The sequence below is a fragment of the Platalea leucorodia genome (assembly GCF_965183815.1).
Source record: "Platalea leucorodia genome assembly, chromosome: 1".
In the NCBI taxonomy this organism is placed as follows: domain Eukaryota; kingdom Metazoa; phylum Chordata; class Aves; order Pelecaniformes; family Threskiornithidae; genus Platalea; species Platalea leucorodia.
Genome location: NC_138823.1, coordinates 93,770,773 through 93,786,796, shown reverse-complemented (window position 1 = coordinate 93,786,796; position 16,024 = coordinate 93,770,773). Strand labels below are relative to the sequence as shown.

The 16,024-nt window shown below is 42.3% G+C and overlaps 1 protein-coding gene across 1 annotated transcript in view; it reads left to right on the top strand.

Annotated features, from left to right (window-relative positions):
- The window catches only part of PXDC1 (PX domain containing 1), a 28,699-nt gene extending 13,511 nt beyond the window's left edge, over window positions 1-15,188 (top strand). The window contains exons 2-5 of the mRNA XM_082330117.1: window positions 259-350; window positions 624-741; window positions 4,676-4,787; window positions 11,789-15,188. Of these exons, the coding sequence (XP_082186243.1) occupies window positions 259-350; window positions 624-741; window positions 4,676-4,787; window positions 11,789-11,906 (440 nt within the window). The 3' untranslated portion in view covers window positions 11,907-15,188. The remainder of the gene's footprint in view (window positions 1-258; window positions 351-623; window positions 742-4,675; window positions 4,788-11,788) is intronic.
- Window positions 15,189-16,024: the final 836 nt, after the last annotated feature.

Sequence of the window (16,024 nt, the reverse complement as noted above, 5' to 3'; positions counted from 1 at the left end):
TCTGCTCGTCTTGCAACTCCTAAATATGATCATAAACAGCTGAATTTGTGTCAGGCTTGCAACTCTGCTTGTAACTACACCAGCCTCAGTTTGGGGTACACGCGTTGTCATCAGTGTGGGTTAAAAGACATTTCTGGGAGGCATGATATCTGAGGGCGTTCCACAGCTTCTTGAGCAGCTGCTTCTGGCTGCTGAAGTGTGTGTGCACATGAAAGTGTGCTTTTGTCTATGCTCACGATCTGTTTACTTTGTTTCTAGGGCTCATCACAATTAAAGAAGCCCATGATATAGAAGCCAGACTTAATGAAGTGGAAAAGCTTCTGAAGACTATTATAAACATGCCCTGGAAGGTGAGTAAGCCAAGTTCCACATTTAACCCAGCCTGACTCCTCCTTGATGGTGACACACACAGAGATTAGAAAGTGATGGGCTTTGCCAAACTCTAAAAGAAGCAGCAATTTATTGGGTATCTTGGGGAAGTGCTGAGTGCCAGAACCATCTAATGACGTCTCCAGGCTGTTGCTTGTAATAAGTCTTTCTGTTGTATTACGAAGGGGCGAAAAGGGAGAAGAGGGACAAAGCAAACTACTGGTAAAACCAGATATCTGTTTCTTTTTCTCAAGTATTCAAGATCTGAAGTTGTCCTCACATTCTTTGAGAGATCTCCTTTGGACCAAGTTCTAAAAAATGACAATGTCCATAAGATTCAGCCAAGCTTTCAAAGTCCAGTTAAAATATCAGGTAAGAGTTTTTAGCTTCCTACATTTGACACAAGAATTACAAAATGAAAATTACTTTATTTGCTGTTCTGCTTATTCTTTCTTCACCAGCAATTCAAAAGATAGTTCTCCATAGTCTGCTTTATAATATAAAACTTATAATTAGCCTTGACATAATATGCAACATGCATTCAGGCAGAAAAGTGGCAGATGAAATTGAAGGCTGATAAATGTGAAGAAGTGGATGTGAGGAAAATGCAGTCCTCACTATCGTCACATACGATAGTGCAGTTACCACTTAGGAAGGAGATTTTGAGGCTATTGATACAGTTCTGAGAACATGTAAGCTCAGTGCCAAGTAGTGGGCAAAACCAGCAGTGAGAATGTTAGATATTATTAGGAAAGGAGGGGAGAAGAGAAGAAAGGAGCACCACCCCATCTTGAATACAGCGTGCACAATTCTGGTCTCTCTATCTCAGAAAGGATATAATAGAATTTAAAAGCACACAAATAAAGGACAAGGATGTAAATCGTTGAACAGCTTCTCTAAGAAAAAGGTTAAATAAAAAAGGACACTTCAAATTTGAGAAGAGGTGACAGAGTGGGGATATGATGGAAGTCTACAAAGCTGTGAACAGAAGGAGGTGAATTACCCCGTACTTCTCATGAAACAAGAACTATAGGTTATCCAATAACGTTGACAGACAGCAGGCTTTAAACAAACAAAAGAAAGGTTATAATATTGTTTAGTTTCCATAAGGAGCACAGTTAAGTAGTGGAACTCATTGTCATAGGATATGGTGGAACTGAAAGCATAAATGACTTCAAAAAGGAATTAGACAAGCAAGTGGAGGAAAAGTACATTGAGACCTGTCACACGTGGAGACATAGGAAGTTTCTAAACCACAGATTGTTGGTGGGTAAAATGGAGAGCAGTATTACTCTATCCTTGCCTGTTCTTTCAGCCTTTGCCGTCTTCAACTTTGACCATTGTTAAAATGTTTGTGAATTTTTGGTGTGCCTGGTTTTGTATTTCTATACTGAAACATTTTGTTTGAGCCTAATGGCAACTGCTGGTTTTATGCCACCAGAAGAGTTTATTTCAGAGAGTGAAATAAAGTGAAATACTACATAGTTCTCCAAGGTGCATAAAGTGTTTAGCATGAAACTGATACCAGTTTTCTTGGGTACTAACAGTATATCGGTTAATGGCCAGTCAGCATATCAACATGCTAAAGGTGTAAACAGTGTGTCTTAAGGATCGATATTATACACAGGGTAGACTTTTTGTAATTGATCCTGACCTCTGGTTCTGAGCAAACTAGTCTTCTGTTAAATAAATATTCCTTTAAAAAAATGGTAAACGGTTTACGAGCCCACCAATAACTCTTTAGAAGTGTACCATGTAATGCAGAGCCTCAGTGAGAAGCGTGGTCTTGCCAGCCTGTCTGGGCTGGTGCCTTCTTCTAGGGCCCCCTGAGCCCAGGCTGCCGTGCTGCACAGGGATTGTAAAGAAGAGCCCCCAGGGCCCTGTTGCAAAGGGGGGTGACGTAGGTCTGGCTTCCTGGGAGCAAGAGACGGCGGCCAACATGCATGTCTCATGCCCTATCTATGGCTAGGGAGGTTTGGATGGTGTCTTGAGTCGATGTGGAAACTTCAGGTAAAATTCCTCATGTGTGTGTTCCTGACATTAGTCATCTTCCAAAGGCTGGATGTGGTTACTCGCTTTGCTCCCAAGCACCAGGACTTGTTCTCAGCACTGACCCTTGAGAGCATATTCACTGGTTTTGTCTGAAATAGGTTGCTATGCCATGAGACCGGAGCTGCAAAGCAGGTCCTAGCACCTGCCTGTTGTGAAATGAAGGATCCCCAAACTATACGCTGTAAAAATGTTTCAAAGGGTGGCTTCTGTCAGTGATACCTTGTTCTTTTTGCAAACAGGCAAATAGCAAGAATAAATGTATTTGGAATTGCATTGGTTAGAAACCAATTGGTTAGTGTTGCTCTGGCTTGGGACTTTTTGCTGTTTGGAAGGATTTAATATAATTTTTGTGAGGATGTGTACCTCCTTAGGGCACACATACTCTGTGTGTGCATGACTGAATATGTCACCTGCTGGGTACAACAGAGAGAAGGTGGTCAAGATGAACCTAAATTCCGAGTCAGGGTGCCTGGCTGTTGGACAGAGGCTAGCAGCACAGGGAACCCTCCTGCCAGCCTGTATGTAGAGGACCTGTGTAAACCACGTTAGCTGAATAATAACATGTTTTGTTTTAATTCTGAATTAATTTTGGTAGAGATGAGTCATACCTAATTAATTAGAGGAAGATTTTCCTACCTATGCAGCTGTCCAAAAGCATCTTCTGGTAATTAGTTTTATCATTTAAGTGATTGCTGCAAAGAATTTAAGAACGCAGGCAGAAATTTGGTGATAATTGATATTTGCCTGGTCTGAATGGTGCGCACTGGAAACGGTTTCAGTTTCTGGTGGCGTTGTCAGTAGATGGCAGCAAATGCTAACGTCTAAAGCAGTTCAGGCAGCAACGAAATGCTGTAACTCTTAGGTCATGTCAAGGACACTGGGAAAACACTGTGGTATTCCTGTTAGTCATAGTGCAGCTTTCTACATGGCTTGCAGACTTAGAAAAGCAGGCAAAAATGTTTTGTATTCTCTGAAAAAACAAACTGTCCCCCACACGGTCCTGTTCAGAGTGGTAGGTGATGGGGAAGAGAGAAGGGGCTGCCCTCTTAGATGAAAGCTGAACTTGAATTTATGGTGTAAATCTTATTCTGCAGTACAATGTTGGTTCAAGGTGAGTCATGACTGAAGTGTGATTCTACTGGGATTCTGTGTTTTTTTTACTACCCCCAAATGTGTTCTGCTAAAGTGAGTCGCAATGAAATACAGACTAAAAGCCAAAGATTACTTTCTCAAGAAAAACAGGGAAGTGAGTTCTGGCTTTACTTTAATGTAGGAATATGTAAATGTACACTTAAAAAAATTACCCCTCTTCTTTCTCCTCTCCTGCTCGTTACTTGAACTGTGTAGTTGAAATTGGTCTGTTTGAGGCAAGGTCTTAGAGGTTCCCCGTACGTACTTTTTGTGCCTACCATATTTTCTGCCACAGACTAATTTCCTTTTGTTTGTGCTGATAATGCAAGGCTGTAACACGGGGTCCTTGTACCTTGAGGCAGATCACGAGTCATCACACTTAAGTCAGTGCTGATTTATATACAGATGTATGTTCATTTTGTGGTGGCCCTAGCTTCATCTAAGATTGTGTGACCGAAAGAAATCCTTGTGACTTGCCTAGTTTGCCTTTCCATGTACGACAGACGTGGATTAACTTCTCATCGAGTACTATTCTTTAGTTATATACTCTCCCCATGGTAGTAAGTCAGTGGAATTAGGTGTAAATTTTAGCTGTTCTGGATTGGAGGCTTCTTACACAGTGAGAAACAAATAAGCAGAGTTGAAGGCAGTGTAGAAGATGGTATTGCTTTATATGTCTTAAAGATGGTGGTTGAATTAACTTGGAAGGTCACTTTTGATTTCCTTTTTCCTGTCTCTTTGATTTTTGCTTAACTGGCTTAAGCCTGGGACTGCCTAGGAAAAACAAAATTATATTTTGGTAGTGGTAGGTTGCAATATATGGATAGGCTGCCATTCTGCCAAGGGGGATGGGAATTTTGCCACTGGCAATAACAGGGCTGAAACTGGGCCTTGCTTCAAATGCTCTGTGTGATGAATTGATTACATGAATAAAATCGCTTAAGCACTGGCAGTTTGCAGATGTAAGAAACTATGAAACCAACTTTTCATTCCTATTTTCATGTGCAGATTTTCAATGTCACGCATACATCTCGGTTCATAACCATGTTAATTACATATAATATGCAGTTGTTTCCCAGCTTTTGGGGGGATTTTCATCTTGTTTTCTTTCTTCTCCCGACAGAAATCATGCGATCAAATGGATTTTGTTTAGCCAATACTGAAACAATAGTCATTGACCACAGTATACCCAATGGAAAAGAGAAGCACCTGGATGTAGATTCAGCAGAACACTTGTAAGTGGGGTTTGTGCATGAGTAATGCTGTCAGCTTCAGATAAACTGTAGCTTTCCCACCTTCCTCTAGCAAAATGTTACCCTCTGTCTAGGAGCAAGACTGGTACAGCTGTCATTCTGACTAGTTAAAGATTACTGGGCCTGATTGCTAACGCTTCACAGCTCTTTCTATTAAAATGGATAAAATGGCTGTTGGTGAGAATGATTGACCCCAAGGAGCTCAGTCCTCTGTGTGTGAAAAAAAGCTGTGGTTGTCATAGGGGTCCTGCCAGGTGAGAATAGAGGAGTTTTTTCTTTCTTTCATGACTGTGATGAGAGCTCGTTTGAGCCCAAATCTGGGAACTCAAACATCCTTACAAGTGGAATATCCTACTGCGAAGGGTACGCTTTATTTGGGAAGCAAAACACCATCCTCAGAGGAGGGGAACACACCCCTGAACGTAATCAAAGGAAGCTCAGCAGCTGCTCAGGTGCAGCGGCATGCTAGGACTTCTGAAGCATCTGTATTTCATTAGGGGAGAGGGAAGTTAGGCTAGTCTTATTTGTAAATTCTGCCTCCTAACGCATGTAGGTATTCTGGGGTCAGAGACCTGTAACCAGGAGGGCTTTCATATAGGTCTGAAGTCAGTGACTGTGTTGACAGATGAGTATTGATGGAAATCTGCTCCTACAGATTTCTGTCATAGCGGGTGATTGATATTTCAGTGAGCTTCAGGTAGTGAAGCATTTAAATATTTTTAATGAGAAACATTGACCTACTTTTTCATTAGAGCAGTCAAAATGATGGAAACGGAATACTAAAAGTGTTATGGAGGCTTTATCTTTGAGTGCAGTGCTCTGTCTTCCCACATTTGAAATGTGGTCATTGCCAGTCTGTGCAAAGCTTTAGAGCTTGGCAAGATTTTTTCAGGAGCTGGGGTGTATCTTTGGCTCCAGTGTAATTTCTTGAAGTCTTTCTATTAACTTATCACTTAGTGTTTTGAACCTTGACCTTGCTAACAGCACTTAAGCTTATAATCTTGTATTAATGAGGCTGAAGCGACACACTGGAGGTAATTCTGTAAGGCCAATGTTGTCATAGTTCATAGTGGATCACTCTTTAGTACTGAGAGTGACAAATAATAGGAGTAAATTAGCAAAGAAAGCCTTTTCCTGCCTTATTTTGATTATTTTAAAAAAATTATTAAAAAAAATAATAAAATCTAGTTCTGATTTTAAAAATGTGCTGCAGCCCAAGCAAAACTTACTCGTCTGGGATCAGAAACTGCCATCGTCTAACTGTCACCCCATTGAAGTCAGAGACTATCAAGACCAGAAAACACTAATGTGATAAAAACTGTATGGTAGGCATGGTTTCCCAGAAACTGTGGCAGAAGAAATAAATCTAGGATAACAGCCTGGCTTTGTGCATTTGTATTTTAACTTCGCTGAAGGAAGTTAAATCAAGAGTCAAGAAGTTAATAAATTTCAAATGTCTGTTTTACCTGATGCCCTAAATTTGCCCATCCTGTAGCTGTATTTGATAGCTGAGAGGTACTAGCTAGCAGATAGTGGCACTTGTGTAGCACAGCTGTTTTGTAAAAATTGAACTTTTTTAAAAGCAGAAATTTTCTATACTGTTGCTTTAAATGTAGGTTAGTAGTTCAGAAAGGAAGCTTTAAAATCATTCAAAATCCCATGCAGTTCCTTTTTGGTCTCCATAAAATTGGATTTACAGGATTGGTGTTTTCTATTCTGAAATCAGAGTTAATTCCTTGTGGACTTGTATACCCTCAGATGGGAACTTTTTCCTTTCAGCAACATTAAACTCTGTATGACTTTTGGGTTTTGGCTGCTGATGTACTTGAATCAGACATTTTGCAAAGCAGACGTCTATTTTTTGGAGAGAAGCACTGGGAACTTCAGCAGGTAGCATTCATTCCCCAAAGTGCTGCTGCACTGGTTAGCTGTTGTAGCCTGCAGTGCTACCTACCCAGTGATCCATCAGCTGAAAAGTCTTATACTTGTTGCAAAAGAAACTATAGCATTTTTGCAAGTTGTAGTTGCTTACTCTGTTGTTCTGAAGTAGTTGCTTTCTGCTTCCTTCATTTTCTCTCTAATTTTAGTTGGCAGTCCACCATATTGTTGCCAAATGTGGTGCACCCAGTGTGCTCAGCATCCATGTGGCATAAATAGTCCTTTTATGCGTGGTTCTTGGAATACTCTGCAGTGCTTTTGAAAGGAAAGGTGGTAAATACATGCATTCCAACTTATGCTTTGGTTTTGTTCCAGAGGTGCCTTCCCCTGCCAGGACTGTTTGTGCCTCTGTCTTTTAGGCCAGCAGCAGAGGCTGTGGCATTGGACATGCTGCCTTTTTGGCAAACTCACTCCAGCACTAGATGTGCATTTTCAGGACGGTGCTACCATTGTCACAAGCATCTTGCGGTCCGCGGGAGAGACTTTCGCAGGTGGCGATGCAAAAGCAGCACAGAGCTGGTGAAATTAGATACGTAATTTTTCCAGGAAAAAGAAATCCTACTCTTGACAGAAAAAGAAAATGCTTCCCCTGTACTTTTTAGTCTGAGATACGAGGAGATCTGTTCAGGTACTGGTTCTGTATAAGGTGATGAGAGGAGCTGGGTTGTTGTCTCACACCGTGTTTACACTGAGGTTACTCCTGTGAGTTAATGAGAAACATCATAGAATTATTTAGGTTGGAAAAGACCCTTAAGGTCATAGAGTCCAACGTAACCGAGTAAACCTGACACTGCCAAGTCCACCACTAAACCGTGTCGCTAAGCTCCACATCTGCACATCTTTTAAATACCTCCAGGGATGGGGACTCAACCACTTCCCTGGGCAGCCTGTTCCAGTGCCTGACTACCCTTTTGGTGAAGAAATTTTTCCTAATATCCAATCTAAACCTCCCTTGGTGCAATTTAAGGCCATTTCCTCCTGTCCTATCACTTGTTACCTGGGAAAAGAAACCGACCCCCACCTCACTACAACCTCCTGTCAGGTAGTTGTAGAGAGCAATAATGTCTCCCCTGAGCCTCCTTTTTCTCCAGGCTAAACAACCCCAGCTCCCTCAGCCGCTCCTCATAAGACTTGTGCTCTAGGCCCTTCACCAGCCTCATTGCCCTTCTCTGGACACGCTCCAGCACCTCAATGTCCTTCTTGTAGTGAGGGGCCCAAAACTGAACACAGCACTCGAGGTGTGGCCTCACCAGTGCCGAGTACAGGGGCACTATCACCTCCCTGGTCCTGCTGGCTGCACTATTCCGGATGCAAGCCAGGATGCCATTGTCCCTCTTGGCCACCTGGGCACACTGCTGTCTCATGTTCAGGCGGCTGTCAACCAACACCCCCGGGTCTTTTTCTGCCAGGCAGCTCTCCAGCCACTCCTCCCCCAGCCTGTAGCGCTGCATGGGGTTGTTGTGACCCAAGTGCAGGACCCGGCACTGAGCCTTGTTGAACCTCATACAGTTGGCCCTGGCCCAATGATCCAGCCTGTCCAGGTCCCTCTGCAGGGCCTTCCTACCCTCCAGCAGATCAACACTTCCACCCAACTTGGTGTCGTCTGCAAAGTTACTGAGGGTGCACTCAATACCCTCATCCAGATCATTGATAAAGATATTGAACAGGACCGGGTCCAACACTGAGCCCTGGGGAACACCACTTGTGACCAGCCGCCAACTGGACTTAAATCCATTCACCACAACTCTTTGGGCCTGGCCATCCAGCCAGTTTTTTACCCAGCGAAGACTATGGCTGTCCAAGCCATTAGCTTCTATGTACCTTGTTTCCCTCTTCTTCCTGGCAAATGTGAGCAGCAGCTCAAATGCATTAACAGAGGTTAAAATGATAAAGAAGGTTGTCTTACAGCACAAGAAGTAGGCCCTTATGAAGGACGGTATGTCTGTCAAGGTACTTTGGGGAAAAAATAACAAGGGCAGCAGTTTGGGCATTTAGGAATCTTCATGTCCATAGCAGTTTACAGAGTTTATTTTGGGAAAAAGACCTGTTGGTAACAGCACAAAAGCATTTTGACTGTTGGGTGTCCTATACAGCTGCTAGCTGTAGTAAACAGTCCTGGTTTTTTGGGTTTGGTTTCGTATGGGCACTCTAGAGCAGTGCTTTGCAGGCTTCTGTACCGACTCTTCCTTTCTGGTGGTAAGGAAAGCTTTCTGCCTAACCACAGCATGTTAATGCCAGTGCTTTGTACCTCACATGCTGCTTATAGGACCCTATGAGCGAGGCTGAAGAACCACAAAATCTGTGGGACCTTCCAGTTGTAATAATCTAGCTTTATACAGTTGATGAGAGAAGGGGAACAGAATCTGAATAGCCTTCTTGACTCCTCTTCTGCTTTCTTCGTTCTGTCTGCCCCACTGGTATTTCATAATCTGTTGTTCCTGGATCACTAGCAGTCTGTGAGACAGCACAACATGATCTGTGAAGTGTTTGCAAGATACCAAGTCAACTCCTCTCTGCACATGTTCCCACACATGCAGGCAAGCAAACAGCCTGGAGGGAGTAAAGGAATGGGGGCAAAAAACATTCAAAGTTCAGTCTCGTTTCTGTTTCTTTTGTAAGTAAAGGGCATAGCAACAGCACTGCAGGAGAAAACCCATGAGTTTCTGCTCAAAAAATGTTGTAGTCCTCATAGTTAAAAAAGAGGTGAGAAGGACCAGGTAGGAGCGTGGAAAAGACAGAGCTGTGTCCATACGTTGCAGGATGTATAGACCATGCTATCTGATAACCCATGATGCTTCTAAAGAAAGTTTTGGGGAGAGATGGGAGCGGGAGATTTATCTGTTTGTTTACCCCACCACTCTTCTTTGGGTCCTCTGAAATACCTGACTCTTAAGGCTCCCTAGGATGAGGTTAGAGGGATGTCTGCAGCTGCCTCACTTAACTAAAGGAGTCTAACTAGTTTATGTGTAGGTGAGATGCAGTTTTAAACCAAATTATTTTAAAGCTTCATCTGTTTATCTGCTACTCAGAGAGCTGAAGTATGCTAGCCTAAAAAGGTGTTAGAGACATGTCCGATAGTCAGAGCTAGGTTAGGATTTCTTTTTCCATCTTGTGCAATTTTTCAGTTTCTATTTAATTTTTTTCTCACTCTATCAGAATGAATGCAAGTTCTTTCAAAATATTAAGGAGAGAGTGTGAGAAAAAGAAATCTGACAGTTCTTCAAGTCCCTTGCTTGAGCTGAGCTGAGATTTAATCCTTGGCCTGCAGTGACTGCCTTTAACTGCTAGGCTATCTGGGAAGAAGTAAAACGTTTTCTTACTGCAGAAATTCAAGTCTCCTTGGAATGGGAATGTGTGTAAGTGAGGAAAGCGTAGGTTTTAACAAGTTGATACCTTCTGGTTGAGAGTAGGCATGAGACAGTGGGTAGTCCTTGCAAAAGTTCAGGTTGTAACACAGGAGTTAGGAAGTGAGAAGGAAAATACCAAAACAAATGAAACTAAATTTGGGAATCTCCTTATATTTGGATATTCTCTGCTTGTCAAAATTTAATCTCTTGCCATGGGGAGGATAGCAAGGCTCTGGAGGAAGGACACTGTAGTCATTGTTTTCTATTTGTGTTAGACGTTTGGCCTCATACAAAAGCCAAACCCAGGGAAGGTAACTGTGAAGTGAAAGGGTAAGAGTCCAAGTTCAGACGGGAAACAAAGACAGTTTCCTTTCCACTTTTCTGTGGGAACTGAGGCATTTCGTGTTGCCGCTGCATGCTGTGAGAACAAAATGGAAGGACGTGGACCTCAGCTGCATGATTCACTCTTCCAGAGCTCACCCGCTGCTTCCTTCCTTCCTCACTGGTAGCTTTGAAAGTCAGGGGTAACAAGATTTGCTCACATGCACCATGGTTCTCATTGGCCTATGGTTTATTCCGATACACATGGGTGTGGGGAGGAGGAGGAGGTGTGGATGGGATCAGCTCTGAGTACTTTCTGTGAAGATTTTCCTATATTACAGTGAAAGATCTTCTAGACTCATAAAAATCTCATTGTAGAGGTATCCAGAATTGCCTGACAAGAAAGCCTATGATCCAGGAAATCATTCATCCGTTAGTAGGAGGGGAACCCTGGGGCCTGAAAACAAAGTAATGTTGTTTTTGATCTGGCTCATCTTAAATGCAATGTGGTAACCAGATGCCATGAGATAGGAAGTTCAGGTATTATAATGAAAAGTGCTGTGAAGAGTTAGTGTCATACTAGAGAGGAGTCATGAAAGTCCCTTTTACTGAAGACTGCTATCTAGAGATGAGAACTTGCTCTCCTAGTATGCTGCACAGCTGTGTTTTAGCACAGTTTCAAAAGGGGACAGGCATCCTGTTTTACTGAAAACAAAATCCTCAGCCCATTCATTTCCATAGGTTATAGAGAAACAGGCTTTCTGTTTATTTAAGGACAGGGAGAGCAATGGTTTCAATTTACTTCTAAACCCTCTCTAGGAAGTGTTGCATCTTGGTTTATGAAAGTGACAGTAGACGCCATTGCTGGTGTCTCCAGCATAGGGTATGCTAGCATAATGATATGGCGGCTGATGTCAGAGAAGCTATAGCATCATGATTCATAGTTGATCTGAATGGACCTTCCTTGACAACTTCTAGTACGAATTTGAGTTTCAGGCTGCCAAGAGAGGGAGTAAGATACTGAAGCTTTGGAAAAAGAGTTAGGACTTTAGATCTTTGTCTTGTAAACTGAGCTTCACAAAGCTGAAGCTGCAAACCAGCATTAGAAATACTTCTATTGCAACACTGCTCTGGTGTGAAGCAAGTCCACATACTACATTTACTCAGAACTTTAACTGCACTACCAGCTGAAGCATTCTTGCCTGCAGCCCTTTTTCTAACTAGTCCCTCACAAATGTCTTTTCTCAAAATTTCCAGGGGTCAGTCTTCAGATATCCTAGACTTCTCCGTCAGTACTTTTCTTCCAATTCCTTTGACTTCGATTTTCTAAATGAACATTAGTGTTCATAATGTTTTTTTTTATTTATTTCTCCTTAGGTTCGAAAGTGTTAGCGACTTTACCTCAGAGCTAGAAGACAGTGATGATCCAACAGCTTATGTCACCAATTTGACATACTACCACCTGGTCCCATTTGAGACTGATATTCTGGACTGAGGCTGCTCGGTGATGTAGTCAGCCAGCATCCAGCCGACCTCTTCGTCCACAGGCTCTGCTATCTCCGGTGTTGCATCTCTGTGAATAAGGCTGTGCGGGCAAGACCAACAGCAGAGAAGTTGCAGCAAGTACGCCACAAAGCAGGTTTTGTAACCTGGCCCTCCACTGTGTGTTATGGAGACATCTTGTAAGGAGGTGACTGCTTCGCTGTTGACAACAAACTCATTTTCCATGAAAGCAAGGAAGCAGAGGCCTCTTGAGGCTCAAGGAAATCTCTGCTATGTCTGTGGGAATTGCTGCTCTGACGCAGCCATCGGAAACTTGTGCTGTAGTATGCTGTAACCCATGCTCCTTGGCTTGCAGCGCAAGTTGAGGCTTCCTCTTTTAGAATACCACCAGAAACTTCCCCAGATGGCGTGACCACACTTTTTATGCTACGTAAGCAAGAAGGCGAGCAAACCAGCTGAATTTTGTCAGTTCCCTCTGCAGTTGCTTAATGGAGGTCTTGCGGGTCACTTTTTGCTCAGCTGCCGGATGACTGGTGCCTTACATGAGATGTCAGAAATACCATTCAGTGCCTCCAGGAAACAGAACACGTGAGCTGACCGCTTTAGTACTTGTAATCATGGGAGTTTATATAATCACTGAAGAGGCGACTACTCTTTCCTGGAACAGTAAAGCAGACAGCAGCTGGCATTGCAATGGACTGTGCGTGATGTTTGGGTACCTGTATGATTTCGGAGATCTGGAAAGCTGAGCTGCTCTGCTAAGAAGGGTCAAGGCTATGGCAGGCACTTGGATACGATTTTTTTTCATGTGGACCAGCAAACATGAATGGTGCTTACAGTTGTTTACATCAGAGAGATAATTTCCTATGCATATTTCTCCCCAGAGGTTGGGGAGGAAGACAATTAGATTTATGTTGTGTTTGGACTGAAAAAGAATGATAAGCTACAGTGTGTCTACAGTGGTAGGAAAAACACTCTCTCCGCTGCCAGCCTGGCTCAAGGAGTCTGTCTAGCTTTCCGAGATCTGCCTGCGGGGCCGGGTGCAGGCCTCGTTGTCATGTAATGCCATGGATTTCAGCGGAGGTAGGACAGTGGGAGCAAGAGCGGGATTGGACCCTGCAGCCTCTTGACTACTGAGTAGTGCAACGTTAAAATCTCCTCGGGGTCTCTCTCTTGCAGAGCGCTCCGAAATCCCGGCTATCACTGTGAGTGCTCAACACTCACCAACGTGACCTTTCATTGAGCTTTTTGCAGTCTGTTTGCAAACATGAATTTGAAGGGATCAAAATGGGAAGGAACACATTTTGGACTTGTTTCTTGGTAAAGGGGCTTGCTTGGTCCTGAATAAGTAGATACAACTCCCTTCTGCAGACTTTTCATTTCTATCTATAGAATAACAGTCAAACAGAATTTGCTAATGTAAATAATAAATTATTGAGAATCCTAATTCTTTTACACAGTATGTTTTTAAAATATATTTTAATGAAATAAAATATAACTCGCCTTCAGTACACTTTCTGCAGCTTAAAACAGTGACTTCCTTTTTTTCTTTTCCTTTGAGGATGCTTTCCCAACCATGCCAAATCCTTTCTTTCTTTCTCTAGTAGTTTTGGAAACATGCTGAGTTTCGGCAATTCTTTCTGTGCTCCATGTGTTGTTGCCCATGCTGTAGGTATAGTGTATACTCATGTGAAACCTCTCCGTCTAACTGTTGATCTTGTGTCTAGGTGTATGTGGTCTAATGCCACTAAGTTTAGTAGAGGAATTCTGCATTTTCAAGACTGTAAGTGAAATCAAATCTGGCAGTTATTCTTTTTGAAGATAAAGCGGATTCTTACATGTTAGATTTCTGGAATAGAAACGGATATGTCCTCACTCATGCAAAGGCTTTCCAGGCAGCCTCTTGAATTGGAATTAGGGATGGTTTTTGTTTGTTTATTTGTTTTACTCTCATTAGTTTTAACTCTTTTGTCAGTGCTTTCAGTTAACCATGGTGGGGTAGAAATAGCATCTAGGAAATATGTGCAGTGGATTGGGAATTGGAGTATTTGATTTCAGTTCCTGGCCCTGCTGTCAGCCTACCATGTTGCTTTGGGTAATTCTACTTAATCTTCCTATCCCTGAGTTTTTCCTTGAGTAATATTTTTGAAGAGCACCAAGTGTCATTGGCTTTTGATGCAGTATGTCCCCTGGTTCATTTGAATGTTCCTATGAATTTTAACCACATGATAACTGCTTATCTTTTTTAAAGCACTTTAAAATCTATAGATTAAAAAACAAATAGAGAAGTATTGCTGATTTTTAAAATGTACAACCACATTCCTCATGAAAACCAGCTAAGCTAACAAACAGAAGTACACCCATTTCACTTGGATTTTTCAAAAGCCATTTTGATCGAGTATTTTCGAGAGATGATATCATGTGATTTATTTCTCTTAGCTGAAGTATGTTTATTTGATAAATCAAAGGAATGCAAATGACCATGTATATTACTTTGTCCATAGAGTCAATTAAAAAAAAAACTTCTTTGGTTAAATCACTGCAACTTTCTCATGTGGACCAGGTCTTTACAACTGGGAGAGGTTCAGAGTATGAATTATGCATATGGTCAATTCATATGTACAGATACCTTACTGTTGATCAAAAAAAATCTTAGTTTGAACATACGACTGAAAAGGAACACAGAGAATTTTCTAGGTTGTTTGGGTTTTTTTGGTTTTGTTGTTTTTTTTTTTTTTTTCTTCCCAACCAGTTCCTATTATAGCCTATAACATCCTACAAGAAGATAATCCAAACTCATTGTGCAGATATCATTCCATTAAATTTTGTTTTTTGGTGTAGCAGAATGCTCAAATTTTCCAACTGTTCTTTGCTTTCCATTGTGTTTGGTAGTATGTCATGTTATAAAGAGAACATCACTTTCAGCAGCAGATGGGTTAATACAGTAATCCTGAAGACTTTAGGTGTGAAAGGGATGTTGGATCCAGGGGACAGACCTGTAGTGTAGCAGTATAAACATAGGCAGTTATTAAAAATATGCAGTCAGAAGAGAAGGTTTTGCCATCAAGGCAGAATAAGGCCTTTGTGTAAAGCTCATGGTTAAAAATGTCGTTGGTTAAGCCAATGCTGAAGAGTAAAGATATTCCTCAATCGCTATAATGTGATAAAGGGCTAACAGGTATGAAGTAAAAATGTATGCACAACTACAAATGCATGTGAGTTGTGAATAGTGTGCTAAGATGTAACCCTATTGCTCATTAAAGATAAAACAGCCCTAAGCTTATGTGTTAGTGATGAGAGAGTGGACCTGGCCCTCTTGGAGAATTTTTTGGGGAGCAGAAAGCCCATATAAGCAGTTCTTACTCTGCTGAGAAAAGGAAGGCTCCAGCTGAAATTTTCATTCTTGCCATGCCCTGTTGTTGTCTGTCTTCTATTCTGGGCAGGTGGTGCTCCAGCTCATGTTTTATAATACTCTGAATTACTCTGTGGGGCTGGACTGGCACGCGGTTCACCCACAAAGCCAGAGGGCACAAGACCACTGTGGAGCAGGCATGTACCTTCTGCTGTGTCCCACCAACCCTTCATGCAGGGCTTGGGCCACTCTTGCTGGCTTCCCCGGTAATGTCCTTGCCATTACACGAGTGAGAGGAGACCTGGGCCTGTGGTACCTGCCTCAGCTGAACCGTCAAGTGCTCAGAAGCAAATAAAAGATGGCAAAGCAGAACCCCAAGTGCTCAGTCTGTGAGTCAAATGTCTGTTGTCTTTTGGAGTAACTCTCTTCCAAAACAGCCTTGCAGATGTCTGTTGGGGGGTGGGAGGGTTGCAACAGAGCCCTTTTGGGGAATGTTCAAGCCAGAGGATTTGTGCCACAACAGAGGCCGTTGCAGAAGAAAATGTATTTTTCAGCAAAGGAAATACCTAAAAACATATCTTAACTACTTCTTCTTTCACCTTGGTGACTGCAAAAAGAACATTCCTGGCTTCTTGCAGCTGCTTCTCTGCTGGGGGGGTGTGTGTTAAAAAAAAAAAAAGAGTCTTGAGAAACAGGGATTCATCCTGAAATCTCTCTGCTTTGGATATTTGCCTTAATTTTTGTCCACGGTTGGTTGT